This window comes from Protomyctophum bolini (assembly GCF_963924005.1).
Source record: "Protomyctophum bolini genome assembly, chromosome: 15".
In the NCBI taxonomy this organism is placed as follows: Eukaryota; Metazoa; Chordata; class Actinopteri; order Myctophiformes; family Myctophidae; genus Protomyctophum; species Protomyctophum bolini.
This window is the reverse complement of record NC_137876.1, coordinates 12,180,810-12,196,762: the sequence shown is the minus strand read 5'-3', so window position 1 is coordinate 12,196,762 and position 15,953 is coordinate 12,180,810. Positions and strand designations below refer to the sequence as shown.

The 15,953-nt window shown below is 42.0% G+C and overlaps 1 protein-coding gene across 1 annotated transcript; it reads left to right on the top strand.

Annotated features, from left to right (window-relative positions):
* The first annotated feature begins 5,475 nt into the window (after positions 1 to 5,475).
* Positions 5,476 to 14,666, top strand: LOC308329373 (hepatic sodium/bile acid cotransporter-like). The gene is made up of 6 exons (XM_080783640.1): positions 5,476 to 5,527; positions 8,022 to 8,512; positions 10,466 to 10,670; positions 12,198 to 12,376; positions 12,778 to 12,983; positions 13,487 to 14,666. Exons 2-6 carry the CDS (start codon positions 8,073 to 8,075, stop codon positions 13,594 to 13,596), a joined length of 1,140 nt encoding a protein of 379 aa, XP_080639766.1. The 5' UTR covers positions 5,476 to 5,527; positions 8,022 to 8,072; the 3' UTR covers positions 13,597 to 14,666.
* The last annotated feature ends 1,287 nt before the right edge of the window (positions 14,667 to 15,953 follow it).

Here is a 15,953-nt window from a genome sequence, read left to right as displayed (position 1 = left end):
TATCCATTGACACACACACACACACACACACACAGCGGAGGGAACTATGCAAGGCACCAACCTGATTTTCAGAAGCAGTTACGGGTTTGTGTCTTACTCGAGGAAAATGATCCTAATTCAGGGGGGGGGGGAACTTTTTACCATCCGTTTCCCATGCGGCCGATCGACCTCCTGAACCGCTCTACCTCAGAGTTGTCTCTGTATGTCCAATGTCTGACACACACACATCAATTACCTTCTTTTAAAATATCCATTGTTTTAGCTAGGAAAATACAAACAAAACAAAGTAATAAGAAATATTATATTTTGTGTGAATGAATGGATACTACAAACTGAATATTTTAGCAGTTTACAAAAGAAAGTAGTACAGTTCGGTAACCTGTTATTGTTTCCGACCTCCCTTTTAGTCAGGGTCTGCTAAGAGGATTTGAAACTCAAGGAGAAAGCCTATGGCTGACTAAATGACCTGGTAACCTAAGTTGTACTGAGGTCAAGACACTGAAAAGGGAGTTAGAATCTCAAGAAGGGTGTCATAAGGAAAATGTAATGGCATGTGATGTGTCTGCTCACTCCTAAATCTTACAAATCAGTATGGTATCGGTTAACATGAGTTTAATAAGGAAGGTTCAAGGTTGTAAAATAAGAATAGATTATAGTGGTTGATTCTATTTTTTTGTTCTGCACCACTAGCATATTTCAACAACAAGGTTTATGCCTGACCGCAACGACATATCGTCTCTGTTGCGTGGAAACCGTACTGTATGTCCATTGTCCAACACTGTTACTTCATGTTTGTTTGCTGTAGTGTGATGCTGTAGTATGATCAAGTAGGGCATTGATTTACGAAAAAAACACAAAAGGTTAAAATATGGAGATAAGATGTTTCTGGCTGATAACGACATACAGGAGGGTAGGCACTAGGCATACTATCTATGAGTTTGGTATCCTAATGACATACACCCAACTCTCCTGTAGCCTAATGACGTACGTGCTCTCTCCACCCAACTCTCCTATGAAACTCAGTTTCTCTCAAAAGTGTTTCAGGAAACGAAAAAGCTGAGAAAATGTTTCCCCAAAACACAAAAAAGCCACTGTTCCTGTAGTCGTATAGGCTCAAACCTCTTCCATTGTGGAGGCTCATTCAGAAGAATGCATATTTTGCAGACTGCCTGTGGATACATGTCTCGTGAAGCGCCTGGCCCAATCAGCTGACATGCAGTCAGCTACACAGGCTGGAAATCCAGCTCCATAATTACCACAAGCAGAGGATTATGTCCCAGAAATGTACTATGAACTATAATGAGAGCTTCCTGGGCAGACACAAAATTCCAACAAGGGTGAAAGCGTGATGATATTGTTGCACAATTATAACTGATAATTAAGTGAAACTAAAAGGTAGAAGTAAAACAATTGAACTGCATGTAAAATCCACTTAGTTTTAGTTTTCACCCCTCAATTGACTGGCTTCGTTCAAAACTCAAACTAACACTAAAAACTAACTTTAAAACTACTTGTGCACTAGTTAAACTAAAACTGAACTGAAATCAAACCCCAAACTGCTGAAGTCGGTCTCAACCTGAGGCTTTTCGGAGTCAGTAGGCTATTATGTTTCCAGAGCTAGTATAGAATCTATCTTAAGGTATGGTATGTCCAGCTGGTTTGGCAACCTAACTGTTGAATACAAATCTCAAATTGCTAGGCTACCAAATATGACTGGGAAGATCATTGGAATGTCCACCCCCCAATCACTCCCCATGCCATTTTTGAACAAGGAGTAATAAGACAATCTCGGAATATCGTATCCGACCCTTTGCATACATGTACTGTATTGAACCAAGAGTACGAGCTACTGCCATCAGGCAGGAGATATAGGACTCCACAGTGTGTGTATAATAGATTTAAGCACTCATTTGTTCCTCTGTCAATCAAAATGTTTAATCAGAGATTAACTGACTAGAATTGCACTTTATCAATGTGTGCACTTTATCAAGGGAATGTGTGTAATATATCTCTGTTTTGCATGTTGGTGTATTTCATGGGGTTTTTCTTCTTGTATATACTGTATGCAGCTCAAATTTCTCCTAATATAAGGGAGATAAGGGCCAAAGGCCAAGAGTTGGTCTGTGTCCTGTGACTGTGATGTTAGATACGTTCCACTCGTGAGTGAGATTGTTCTTTTGATGTTCTGCTACAGCATTGGTTCCCAAACCTGTTAGCTCGAGACCCAAAATAGAAAATCACTAGTTTGGGTCTCCCCCAGGACCCAAACTAGTGAAAATAGCAGATCTACAAGCTCACAACAATATTGTTGAAATGCAATTTTTATATTTTTGAGGGAATTTGGAAAATGATTAAAAACAAACAAAAAAGAAACGTTGACAACACAATAAAAATAATGAAAAAATAATATTATTAGTCACGTGGACTTCAGTAACATAAAAACTTGATCAATTCACTAATTTGAAACCTTTATATGTACATTGGCTATTTGAAATTCAAAGCCGATCTGCAGGCTCACAATGTGTGACTATGAGCTTGTAAACTGTGTAGAGCAACTATTTCCCCCAAATCTTGAGACATTTACACACAACACAAATCTTGTATGGGGGGTCCCCTGACACAAGAGGTTGGTAAACTGTGGTAGAAAACCAGACCCATTCTGTCAGTCAATATCTCACACTCCTCCCCAAACCTATGGGAAATGTATTTATACTATATACACCAAAGAAATGTTGGCTTGTTAGATTTCCCAAAGAAGCCACTTCATCTTTAAATAACCCCCAAAAACCACAGATTTGGCAACACTGGGGATATCCCATAATATCCCTGCCTCTGGGGGTGGGTTTACCTTTAGAAAGGACCAATAGCGTTGCCAGGCAGGCCAACTGAACCCTCTGTCTTGTTGCATAATGTTCACACTCACAGTGGTGGAAAGTAACTAAGTATGTAGTACACTCAAATACTACACGAATCTTGACCTGATGGTCAAGATTCAATTTATCCCCTGAGCAAGCAGGCAGGCTCTATATTAGCTCATTGGTAAAAATGTCAGCACTTTTACAGGAATGGGAAACCGGGTTCACATTAAATCCGTGTTAGAAGACGAAAGTTACATACAGGCCTTTTACTTGTAACAGCTCTGGCATTTGTACGTATAATTGCGGCACTGCTACTTTTTACTCAAAGTTACAAACGTGAGTACTTCCTCTTCCACCACTGAATATTCATCAATGGTGTGTTTACACACGTGAGTGAAGCCAAGTTGAATAAAAGGGCCTCTTCAGTGCCACCGCAACAATGTCATTCTGTTTAGAAGGCCTCTGCTTAACAGGGCTTTCCCACGCCAGGGGAGGGAGGGAGGGGGAGAGGGGGGCACATAGGGGGCACAGAATGGCATTTTAGGTAGGTGTTTACAGGAGATGCCCTCCATTTCCAATTCCCTCAAAGCCAAAGTGAAAATGAAAGACAGAGCCTTTATCCTTCGGACATCTGGTTCTCTTCCCCCCCCCCCCCCCCCCCCTTCTTCTTTTCTTAGTACCGGTAGTTTCTTTATTCAAAGAGTTGTACAGAGTTTCTGTCAGTGATACTATTTGGGGAACACATCTCCCTCCCATTTGGCTAGGTAGAATGACCAAAAGCAATCAGTTTGACCATTATTACTGGACCCTAATGCATAATTCACACTGGCAGAAATGATACAAAGCTACACAGGATATTTGTATCTGAAGTTGAAATCAGCTCAACTTTTTGTATCTTTCTAGTAGTGTTGTAGTACTTGAGACCTTTCGTCTCGAGTCCGGTCTTGAGTCCACATCTTCATTTACTTTGTCTCGTCTCGGTCTCGCCCTTAATTTGACTTGGACTTGACTTGGTCTCGAGCCAAGGGACTCGGGACTCTTCCACTCGTCCACTCGAGTCATGAGTCACTACAATGAAATGGAATAATTTTATTATATCCATATTATATCCACTCATAAGAGAGCTAGCTTGTTAAGTAACGGATCTGACGGTCCTGCCTCTTCTCTTGGTTAAATTCTGGATATGAAGGCAGCCAAGAGCACTTGCATTATAAGCCAAAGCCAGAGCTCAGCCAATGAAATCTAAGAAAAATAAATCTTGTCTTGGCCTTGACTCGGTCTCGCCTCCCGTCGTTCTCGTCTCAGACCTGACCCCCTCCCACACTCGGTCTTGACTTGGACTCGCCCCCCCTAGGACTTAACTTGACTTGGACTCAACGAGGTCAGTCAAAGCTGACCTTGTTGAATCCATTTGGACATTTTTTCCACCATATAGCACTTGGATGACCCAGCAAATCTTCCCAGGACTGGAGTGGGGTATAATGCACATTGTACACTATACTCGGAGTTAACAAAAGTAACATTATAGCATCTCATTTTTTATATATCGTCCAAAACTGTTACTTTTCAGCATTTAAATTCTGCTCTGTAGCATCCCGGCCTATTGGGTGGCTTGGATCCCAGGGTCACAAATGGACCCTTTCATGTCTGTAACTCTGAGAGTGTACAAATGGAACCAAATGGAATGGGGGTCTTTGAAATAAAACCGTTTGAGATCTAATAGCATGTCGTTGTTGGTTATGGGGAATGTGTGGGGGGATTGTGTTGGACTTTTGTAACATGAAAAAGGAAGTGAATTCAAGTGATGTCCGCACACTGAATTGTAGCTCCCAGGAATATTCTTTATTTGTGACAACGTTTCGACCACTGTGGGTCTTCGTCAATATGAGTACACAACATACCTGACATACCACAACAACAGGCGTATTATTACAAGGAACAAGCTCGCCTCTTGATGTTGTGTACTCATACCTGATGAAGACCCACAGTGGTCGAAACGTTGTAACAAATAAAGAATTACCAGTCGAAGCTCCAGATATCGGCTCAAACAAGGGGTTAAATTAGTTCTACTGCAATGCCACAAAAATGTGGAATGCCAGTCATAAGAAAGTGTGAATCCTTACTCTCTCGAAGAGCACATACAGGTGACTGCAATTCGGAACTGGCCCCAGTAAAAAAACAAAGCCTAAAAATGAAAAGGTTTATTTAGAACGCATTTGTAGAATCAGCCTCAGGTCTTGATGGGGTAATGTGGGGACCTGACATGAAAAACAAAGTCTGAGAACCACTGCTTTTATTGAACTCCACTGTTCAATAGTGTTTTTGGGTTAAATTTAGCTCATTACAGAATGTGTGAGGGGAGGGGGGGGGGGTTCAGTTATCCTCATAATGCATCAGAGGATAACTGTTGCACACACGGTTGTCCTGTACCATGTGATCATGATTCCATGTGACATGGGGGGGGGGGGAGTGGGGGGGTCAGAGAGAAATGGGGCAAGACAGAAGAATGCGAGGAGGGATGGGGAGAGTGTGTGTGTGTGTGCGTGTGTGCATGTGCGTGCGTGTATGTGTGTGTGTGTGTTTTAGGAGAGAATAATACAATCGGGGAGGGAGAACCGCTCAGACAGGACCTTAAGATTTAAGCGAGCAGGACATGGACAACTATGAAGGTAGGGGAAAAAACACTTCACTTTATTATACATTAGTACTATATAGTTCTGTTTAGTTTTAGGTTTGTTTTAAAGTGATTTAAACTCTGTCAGGGAACATTTGATATTGACAACTGTTATGAAGTTAAACATTATTTTTTATTCTGCATTTATTAGACAGTGCAATCCGACATTCCTGACCTTACTTAACCAATATCCACTGTTGGAACTTGAGCACCCAGCAGCTATATTAACCACTTAAACCCCATGTGGTTGACTGGAGTCCTTCAGGGCTCAATACTAGTGTATTTTCTGTTTTCTGTTATTGTGTGAAAAGCTTTCACTGAAAATAACAGATCGACAAGCTCACAACGCGATGCTGGGGTTTAAGTGGTTCAGGCATGTAATTAACCCAGTGGTGGAAAAGTAACTGAGTACATTTACTCAAGTATCTGTAGTTTAAGATGCTTAAAAGATCAGAATGTATACATTCATTTAAGTTAATTTAAGGCATGGGACCTCAGGGGGTAAGTAGACTGGATTTGGTGGATTTGTTGACAAAGGCTGTCAAGTTCCTTTTGTTAAATTACACCATGAAGTGAGAAATGTAATTCTTATCGTATGGGACCTAAATGTGATATAAATTACATTTGATATCAGTGCTTTCCCGACTTGGATATCTAATTTTAACTTGTGTATTTAACCCATTCTCCCTTTTGGTGTTAGCATTATGTTATGCTTTAGCTGTTAGCTAGCAGATCTACAAGCTTGTAGGTCTGCTATTTTTGAAAAATCAAAGAACCACAGTTCAGTAAACTGTCAGGATGTAGAAGACATTTTTATAATCTGATCTCAGGAGATGTGTACGCAAGATTCATTGATATTTTAAAGCTTATATATACTGTCTAAAACTGAGAAGAAGCAGGAAATATCTATAACTATCCTCAGACAGTCTTGTCATGGAGAAGACACCTGACAGTGTCTCTGAGACATGCATAAGGAAAGTGCTTTTTCCCCCCATCGGCGGGCCTCTGGTTTAATGTGTGATTGGGTTGCTTCCCCACTGTGTCTGGGCCTGTGTGACTGTGTGTCACTGCCTGAATGCCATCGGCGAGGCAGTGGTGTCAGTAGAGCTACCAAGGGAACGAGGCGAGAACTAAAGACACAAAGAGAGCTTTTAACAGAGAGCCCTTTTTTCTCTTCTCTACCTTCATGAACTGTTGGTGTCGTCCAGATGGGCTGTTGTGCAAATGTTACTTTCCAGTAATTCACTGTGATTCACTGGGTGTTTCAAAAAAGTTACCGGCGGTAATGTGCATGGTGATTCACTGTGTAGGTCAGTGCTGTTAGCAACTGGTAGTATTTCATAATCACTTGTTTTTTAAGATATTTTTGGGGCTTTTCTGCCTTTATTGATAGTATAACACAGTAGAAAGTGATGGGACACAGGGAGAGAGAGACAGGGAGTGGCACGCAACAAAGGTCGTCAGGCTCGGCATCGAACCTGCCCCTCGCTGTCGTGTCGGGCTACATTAGAGCCTGGATCCTTATGACGACATTTGCTTTTTTCCCCTCGCTGCACACATCAGGTCTGAGTTCTTGCCACCCCCTGGGGCTGAGACCGAGGCATACAGTACAGTACATACATACACAAACACCAGGCCTTACCGGACTTGTTGATGATGTGCCATCATCAACAAGCAGTTGTTCTCCAGAGCAGGGGTGACAAACATGTGTTTTAAGATCCACCGGTCCTCCCCGAGGGGCTTTTTTTGGTCGATAGCGTGGAAACCCATGCAGACAAAAACCTCCATTCATATCATGCACTGTCCAATCACACTCATGTTTTCTTGTTTGAATGTGAAACCTGAATCACATTGAATCATATCAGGCGACATTATGAATTCAAAGAGTGAATCAACCCGTTAAGACCTGGAAAGTCTATGTTGTTCTACCTTTCATGTCATTTTAGGTATTGTTGCTGTCGGGCGAAACCTCTTAAGTATCTCCATATTCTAACTGTGTTTTTTTAATTGACGCTGTACTTGATCGTACTACAGCATCACACAAACGCATCAAAAGCAGCACATCAAAGAAACCAAAAAAAGAAAGTCGATATATAACAATGAAAACTAAAGAACAACAAGTTACTGTAGGCCAGAATCTCTTTGTCTATGTCTAATGTCTACTGACGTAACTGACATAATACCATAATTCAGTAGTTCTCAAAGTAAGGAAACCTCATATGTTTAAAACTCGTACTTTTCAAATTAGCAAAAGTAGCAGATCTACAAGCTCAAAATACACTGCCGCGTTTCGAGCTTATGGATCTCCTACTTCTGATGCTTTTGTGTGATCCTGTAGTAAATTTACGGGGAGAAAAAACCCCACAAAAACACGGATATAGGAGGTTTCTGTTCCGACAAATATACCAAACTGTGGGTTCTTAACATGAAAACATTCGACAGCCACTGCACATATTTAACACAGTTCCTTTGCTGTCCCTGCATGGCAGGTTAAAAGCCCAGCCCAGTAAGAAGCAGCAGACTGCATCGGGCTCACCACCATGAACCCGACTGATGGCCTCGTGTCCACCGTCAGCTATGTCTTTGGCCACGGAGGTGACGACGACAACAACAACAACAACAACAGCATCAGCGCGATCAACGGGAGCCACGGCGATGGCGAGGCTTTCCAGATCCACATCTCCCCCGCCATGGACAAGGCCATCAACGGCTTCACCATCATCATCCTCTTCATCACCATGGTGTCCCTTGGCTGCACCATGGAGATATCCAAGATCCGGGGACACATCGTCAGGCCCAAAGGGGTGGCCATCGCGGTGGTGGCCCAGTTTGGCATCATGCCGCTGACGGCGTTCAGCCTGGCTAAGGTCTTCCGGCTGGGGCCCATGGAGGCTGTGACGGTGCTGATCTGTGGCTGCTGTCCGGGGGGAAACCTCTCCAACATATTCGCCCTGGCCCTGAGGGGGGACATGAACCTCAGGTCAGTTTGGTGGGAAAAGCGATTACTCTCAAGTTTACTGTACTTAAAAATGTTATTTTCCTCTTCTACCCCGGTATATAGTAGCCAGGCTACCTCGCTAATAGAGCCTGCCTGCTTGCTCAGGGGGATGAATTTAATCTTGACCTTCAGTTTCAAAATTTGTGTCAAACCAGAAACAGGATCATATGTCAAAGGTAATGTCTCACCTAATATACACAAGAGCAGGGAGACAAAATATTGTATTAACATATTACAAATTTTCATTTCATTCATAAAAAGAAAGTTACATAATGCCACTTTAAGTTACAATTTCAAGCCACGTTAACTTTAATTGAGCATTTCAATGTAGCCTATTGATACTTAATGCTTCTATGCCACTACATCTCAGAGGCAAGTTTACTCTAGAACATTATGTCCCTCAGAATGTCCCCCGTTGACACTGTTGTATAGTCATGCACTGGTTCTCAACGTTGGGTCTGGGGACCAACGTTGCACCCGTAAGGGTCTGTAAGAGTTATGTGAACACTGAGGATTTTGTCCCAGAGACAAAACATTATATCAAAAGGGGGTCCGGGGCCGTGGCCTGCCGCCTAATGCATCTCAAAGTGGCCTGGGGGTCCTTGAAATGAAAAGGGTTGAGAATCAACGGTATATGATGGATGCCCCTATAGGTTCAGACCATTGTAAGATAAGATTAAACCATTATTAACTCCCATGAGGAAATCCAGGTGTCATAGCAGAGACAGCAGTAACAGTGTCACATGACCGAGATAAGAATAAGATCAAATGAAACATACTTGTGTGTGTGTGTGTGTGTGTGTGTGTGTGTGTGTGTGTGTGTGTGTGTGTGTGGTGTGTGGTGTGTGGTGTGTGGTGTGTGTGTTTGAAGAAATCTCTCCATATAACAATGCTCCAAGCATGCGATACCCTTTTTACGCCAGGTTTCAAAGTTTCTATTGTTGTAAGATAGGAACACGTCGATTTTCTGACGAGACAGAAGAGCATCTCGCCAAAACATCCTGTGTATTTTGAGCCCAGTTTGGACTGAGTGAACCAAGAAAAGGATTATATCGTCTCTGTAAAAAATCTCATATGTCCAAAACGGTTTACTTTTCAGGATTTAAATTAAAAAACATCAAGACTAGCAGATCCACAAGCTCAAAATGCGGTGCGATGACGCTGTATAGTATATATTCAAGTAGGCCGTTAATTAGCTTTGATTTATCGATCAGATCAGGACGCTGTATAGTATATATTCAAGTAGGCCGTTAATTAGCTTTGATTTATCGATCAGATCAGGACGCTGTATAGTATATATTCAAGTAGGCCGTTAATTAGCTTTGATTTATCGATCAGATCAGGACGCTGTATAGTATATATTCAAGTAGGCCGTTAATTAGCTTTGATTTATCGATCAGATCAGGACGCTGTATAGTATATATTCAAGTAGGCCGTTAATTAGCTTTGATTTATCGATCAGATCAGGACGCTGTATAGTATATATTCAAGTAGGCCGTTAATTAGCTTTGATTTATCGATCAGATCAGGACACTGTACTATCTTACTGGTTTGTTTTCGTGGTGTATTTCTTTCTGCATGCTTGCCCTGAAGAAGGCCTGATTTGACTCTGAAAACAAACAAACCTTAGTGTTTTTATCTTTTCCTGACTTTTAGAACACCACAGGCCTACCTCTTTAGCTTTATCTTCGATAAGATTATATCTTTTTATTTACCTGGGCACCATATATGGGGGCTGATGTCACGATGATTTGGGCACCTGGGGGCTTTCCTGCAGCCTGGGGTGACCAGGGTGGCTGAAGTAAAATGTGAATACAGAACTTTGTGACATTTCTATATTGTGGTGATTGGCATACGTTTTACTTAAACATGTGAGTACATCCGCCATGACCACTGTCTCGTCTCTCCTCCCTCTCATTATGTGTGTGTGTGTAGCATTGTGATGACAACATGCTCCACTGTGCTGGCCCTGGGCCTCATGCCTCTGCTGCTGTTTGTCTACTGCCAGAGCTTCGGCGACCTGGAGCACGCCGTGCCCTACAAAGGCATCACCCTCGCTCTCATCATGACCCTGGTGCCGTGCGCCGTCGGCGTCGCCATCAACCACCACAAGCCCAAATATTCACCCATCATCATCAAAGTGAGTCTATACTATCGTGATCTTAAAGCAGCACTATATGTACCCACATAGGCCCAGTGCTGGCCTGCTGGGCCAAAACAGTGTTTCCACCAATACCAAACGAGTCGCCCATTTACCAACTCGCCCCAGGCGTACAGCCTGCGGAACTGCTCAGCCTGGTATTCCTAAAGTAATCTGAGTAATTTATGCTTAAACCTAATCTTATTCCTAACCTTAACCTCAGTAAAACTGCCTAAACATAACCCTATTCCTAAACTTAACCCCAGTAAAACTATGCTTACCCTAAACTTATTTCTAACCTTATTCTCAGTAAAACACAATAACGAATACAAGAACCGCCGCACAGAGCGGTCGGCGTGAGGTCAGCGGAAGAAGCGAGGGCCAGATGGATCATGGGCGACGATACCTGATACCGTTTTCACAGCTCTGGCAAACCAGATCTGGGCCATAAAAGGGTCGTAATTCATTGCTTCAAGTAAGCCAACTGTAAGTGGATTATGTGGGCCATAACTGGGCCTGACCAATTTGGCTATTGGTGGTATAAGTAAGTGGGCACAAATAACATGGCAGCCAATGTCTTTGACTTAATTTCCCAAGAGTCTCTGCAAGCATGGATGCGCTGTGTGTGGCCATACTGGAAGTTCTGCCTTGGTGCCATAATTGGCAAATGCCCGGTTGAAACTCATTGTCTCGCCTATAAATAGTAATAGGCCTACAGTCAAGACCCTAGCAGGGACCCTGGGACTTTTATGGAAGAATGAATGTTATTGCTTAAACGTAACTTTATCATTTTGTGGGACATAATAATAATGCTATATAGTTGCTAAAAGTTGCGTAGTGCTGCTTTAACCAGTTAAAGCCTATACCAGAGTCTCCCAGGGGTCTGTACTTGGCCCCCTTCTTTTTACCCATTCTACATCAAATCTCGTCCTCAGAAACAGCACCGATCTGATCTCACAACGTGTCACCGTGTCAGAGCTTGGAGATCTGATATTTTTGCCCCAGAGACACTAGGTTTAACGGTTTCTAGCCCTGGGTTTATGGTGTTCCAACTTGTTTAGACCAGAGGTCTTCAATGTTTTTCAGGCCAAAAAAGGCCAAGCTAGGCCCTAGCTGAGAGAAAGAAGAGTCAGGGATTCTCCCCCCACAATAGGGATGTTGGGGGTTGTTATGTTATTAATGTAAAAAACAAATTGCTTTAATATCAGTGTATCACACAATGATTTGGCGGCCGCCCTTTCATAACTCCGAGGACCCCCTAGGGGTCACGTGGACCCCCTGTTGAAGACCCCGGGTTTAGATGGATACTTTGACCAAATTCCGTTATTTTATGCATATTATGCATTTCATTCATTTTGGAAATGTCATTATTCAACATTTTCAACCATTTTCTCTCTCCGCCAACAAACAAATAGCCAAAAGTTAATCTACAAGTAGATCCACTACTTTGGCTGTTTTAGAAGTGAAGCTTATGTTGTCCTCCTACAGCATATCTTTCTGAAATGATGCGTCTGTTCTTCTCAACAGGTGGGCCTCAGCATCCTGTTCGTATCCGCCGTGGCGATAGGTGTCATGTCTGGCATCACGGTCGGGGGGGCCGTGTGGGTGGTCCTCTCACCCCAGCTCATGGCAGTGGGCGCATTAATGCCACTGATCGGCTACATGCTCGGATATGTCATGTCCACCCTGTTCAAACTCAACCATCGGTAAGCCGCATATAGCCTGTCAGACACCTGCACACAATATTCTGGACAGAATGTGCTCGGTTGGTCGACAGTAACTAACTAAGCACATAAACTTTAGTTACTGAACTTAAGTACATCTTTGGAGAACAAATTCAAATTGCCGAAATGTATAGGGCTGAAGTGGTTAATGTATGTTTTGTAATAATAATCAAAATCTTCAAAGTAACTACATTACAGTACAGTACAGTAGTAACTAAAGTTTCAAATAATTGTAGTGGAGTAAAAGTACAATATTTGCCTCTGAAATGTAGTGGAGTAGAAGTGAAACTACTGAACATTGGAAATAACTCCAGTAAAGTAAAAAAAATACCTCAAAGTTATACTTGGTTACTTACTTTATACCACTGCACTTTGTGTTCCAGGTGTAGAAGGACCATCTCCATGGAGACGGGCTGTCAGAACATCCAGCTGTGCGGCACCATCTTGAAGGTGGCCTTTCCCCCCCAGGTCATCGGACCCCTCTATCTGTTCCCCCTCATTTACATCATCTTCCAGGGAGGCGAGGCACTGCTCTTCATCCTGCTGTTCAGATGTTACCAGACGTTCCGGCCGCCCACCGAGTCCGAGGGTAAGAAGAAAGCTCACAGCTGCCTGGGCTACGCACGCCGTAGAGCAGTGGTTCCCAAACCTTTCAGGTCAAGAACCAAAGGAGAGATTTGACGTTTGCCCCGAGACCCAAACTAGTGAAAATAGCAGATCTACAAGCAACGTTTTCATTATGAATATTTATTTATGGAATTTGTTGTCAAATCTATACTTTTATTTGTGACCCATAAAAATTGGTCCATGACCCACACACTGTTTGGTACCCAGAGAACTACTGTACACCAGTGGTTCTCAGACTTTTTCATGTCAAGGACGCCCAAAATTGATTTGTATTTGGCCGTGGACCCCCAACTGAAAAGGTTTTGTGCCAGGGACCCCTGCATCTTATTTTTATCTTTTGTTTATCGTTGCCACTTCGGTATTGCTTTTGATCCAACCCATGTCCCAAAGACTGACTATTTCTTTTGCACATTTATGCGATTGTGTGACCTGCTTGCTTATACGTTTTCATTTTCTTTCACACAGAAAAGATATACTGTGCTGTTGACGTTAAAGAAGAGGAAGGGAAGGTGTCACCACTGGAAGAGAGTCAAACCAAAACAAGATGTCACCATGTGAAAGACCAGCAGCACTAGTGGAGAGGAGGACAAAAGCTTATTTTATATACTGTACTTAGTCGTACAACAATGTTGCGGGCCTAAAATAGCGAGCGTTTTGTGAGCTTATAGATCTGCTATTTACTATTTTCAGTCCGCAATGCGGTCGTACGGCCGAGCGTTTAAATTGTGCAAAAGGGAGAACAGAATCTCGCACTGATATAGTGAGATTGAACCAAATAAGAGACATTTTTATATTCTTGTGTCCATTCCCCAGTCACTGTAGCCTACAGCTTGTGAAAGCTTCCAGGGGCTGCATTCATCGAAGCAAAGCAGGGGTTACTCAGCAGCCTCGCTGTGGCTTTCTAAATACATTATTTATATTGAGCCACTGTATACATTATGGAGAAGATTATCATATTGCTACGACTGAACGTGAATGTTTCATTAAAGGTGCTGTTAATGAATGATATTTTTTTGTTAAAACAACACTTTTGTTGTTGTTAAAAAGCTCTATATTTTCTGCTCTATTAGAGAGTATATTCACTAACAGGGTTCTCCAGCTTCCAATAAACAGTGGCGAGACACCAATTTCATCCAATCAGGAGAGAGAACCCATCTTCAATTTTTATAGTGTTCCAGTGATTTTCACTTGTTTATCCTGTTTATCCTTCTCTTTCCGGATTGGATGAAGTTGGTATCCCAACCTGAAAATGTGCAAAGATAGAGGAGGGCCCTATTATTGAACAAACACTAATAGTAATGATTACTATGGTGTTATAGAGAGCTATTTAAAGGTAGGGTAAGTGATATTTGTTCATGAAATAAGTGAATAGCTCTATATTCTGATAATAATCATTGCTAGAGTTTTTCCAATAACAGGGGCCTTTGTTTTAACCCAAAAATATCACTTATTCTACCTTTAACTTATAAATAAAACAGATACTATGCATGATTACAAATGATATTGACATAGGCTACTGTGCATTTCATAACATCACACCAAATGGCAGAATCTCGCTGATGCACACAACTCTTCTCTGTGAATCAATGATAGTTTTTCTATTCAGTATTTGTACTAGTTTTTAATAAAAACAAATTTACATCCATGTTGTCTCTCTCGTGTTGTAAAAAGTAATTGACAAAACACGGCCTCCTCTCATATTAAAAGGAAAATATCAGTCACCAGAACCAAGGATGGGTGAGTATGAAGTATGAAGTTACAATGGGTTTGTATGGGAACAGGGCGGGGCAGCTAAAAAGACTATCAAATATCTAAATACTGAATCAAGCAACTTAAAAAAGCTGTTCACAAAAGCCTGACTAGACAAATCTCTCAATTTCTCCTAAGGAAGACAAAGACAACCTTGAACATTAAATCATGAACACATTGGAGTCCTAGTCTAAATAGACTTATGCCCATAGAACACGTGAACAGTTGCACCATTTATTATCTCTGCAGCGTCTTCGTGTCCTAGACTCCTAGCCTAACCCTGTTCCTATTCCTAAACTCAAACAAACTATGCCGAAGCCTAAAAAAATGTCTAACCTTATTCACAGTAAAACAAATACAAGAACCAGCCCACTGAGGGGTCGACGGAAAGAAATTATGCAAGCGTAATTTAAGGCGAGCGAATAGTAGATCTACAAGCTTACAGCACGTTTCTTCGTGACACGTTGCAAGCTGGAGGATTTGCTATTTTCACACGTCCTTAAAGTTTTTTTTTTCTATTAGAAATTATATGATTTTTTGAAAATTGTTTTTAATTGATGAAAGGTTGTGACTTTTTTAGTTTACATTTTCTTTTTAATATTTTGACTATATATGTTGTTTAATTTATCCTAGGAAACAAAAAACTAAACAATTACAAAGCAAACAATGGCCTATTTGTTTTCTCTGGTGACTCCTCCTTTGTAGGAGGAGTACAGAGCTTCCTAACTAACAGATTGTCAACCTGCAGGTCCTCCCAAAATCTCATCAACACAGATTCACCTCCCACCAGGAGAGACTACTAGAGCAACACCCTGGATAACTGTTTCAGTCTATTCAGAGAGACTATAAAACCAAACCCCTCACCCGCCCTGCTTTTGGAAAGGCTGACCACTGCTCCACTCTACTGCTGCCTGCAGAACTGAAACAGGGAAAACCAGTTTCCAGAGTCATTCAGCATTGGAACAAAGAGGCTGATGAGTGAGGAGGACTGCCAGTGGCATTGCCAGACTGATCACCTGGGATTCACTCACAAGTTCCTCCACCGTGAAGGAACTTGTGAGTGAATCCCACGTGATCAATGTGGAGGAACTTGTGAAGTTGTGAGTGAATTCAATGCCAGGCAATTACTTTGTGACAACTGTCTACAGATGTTTAGAGGGAGCAGCTGATGGCAACACCAATC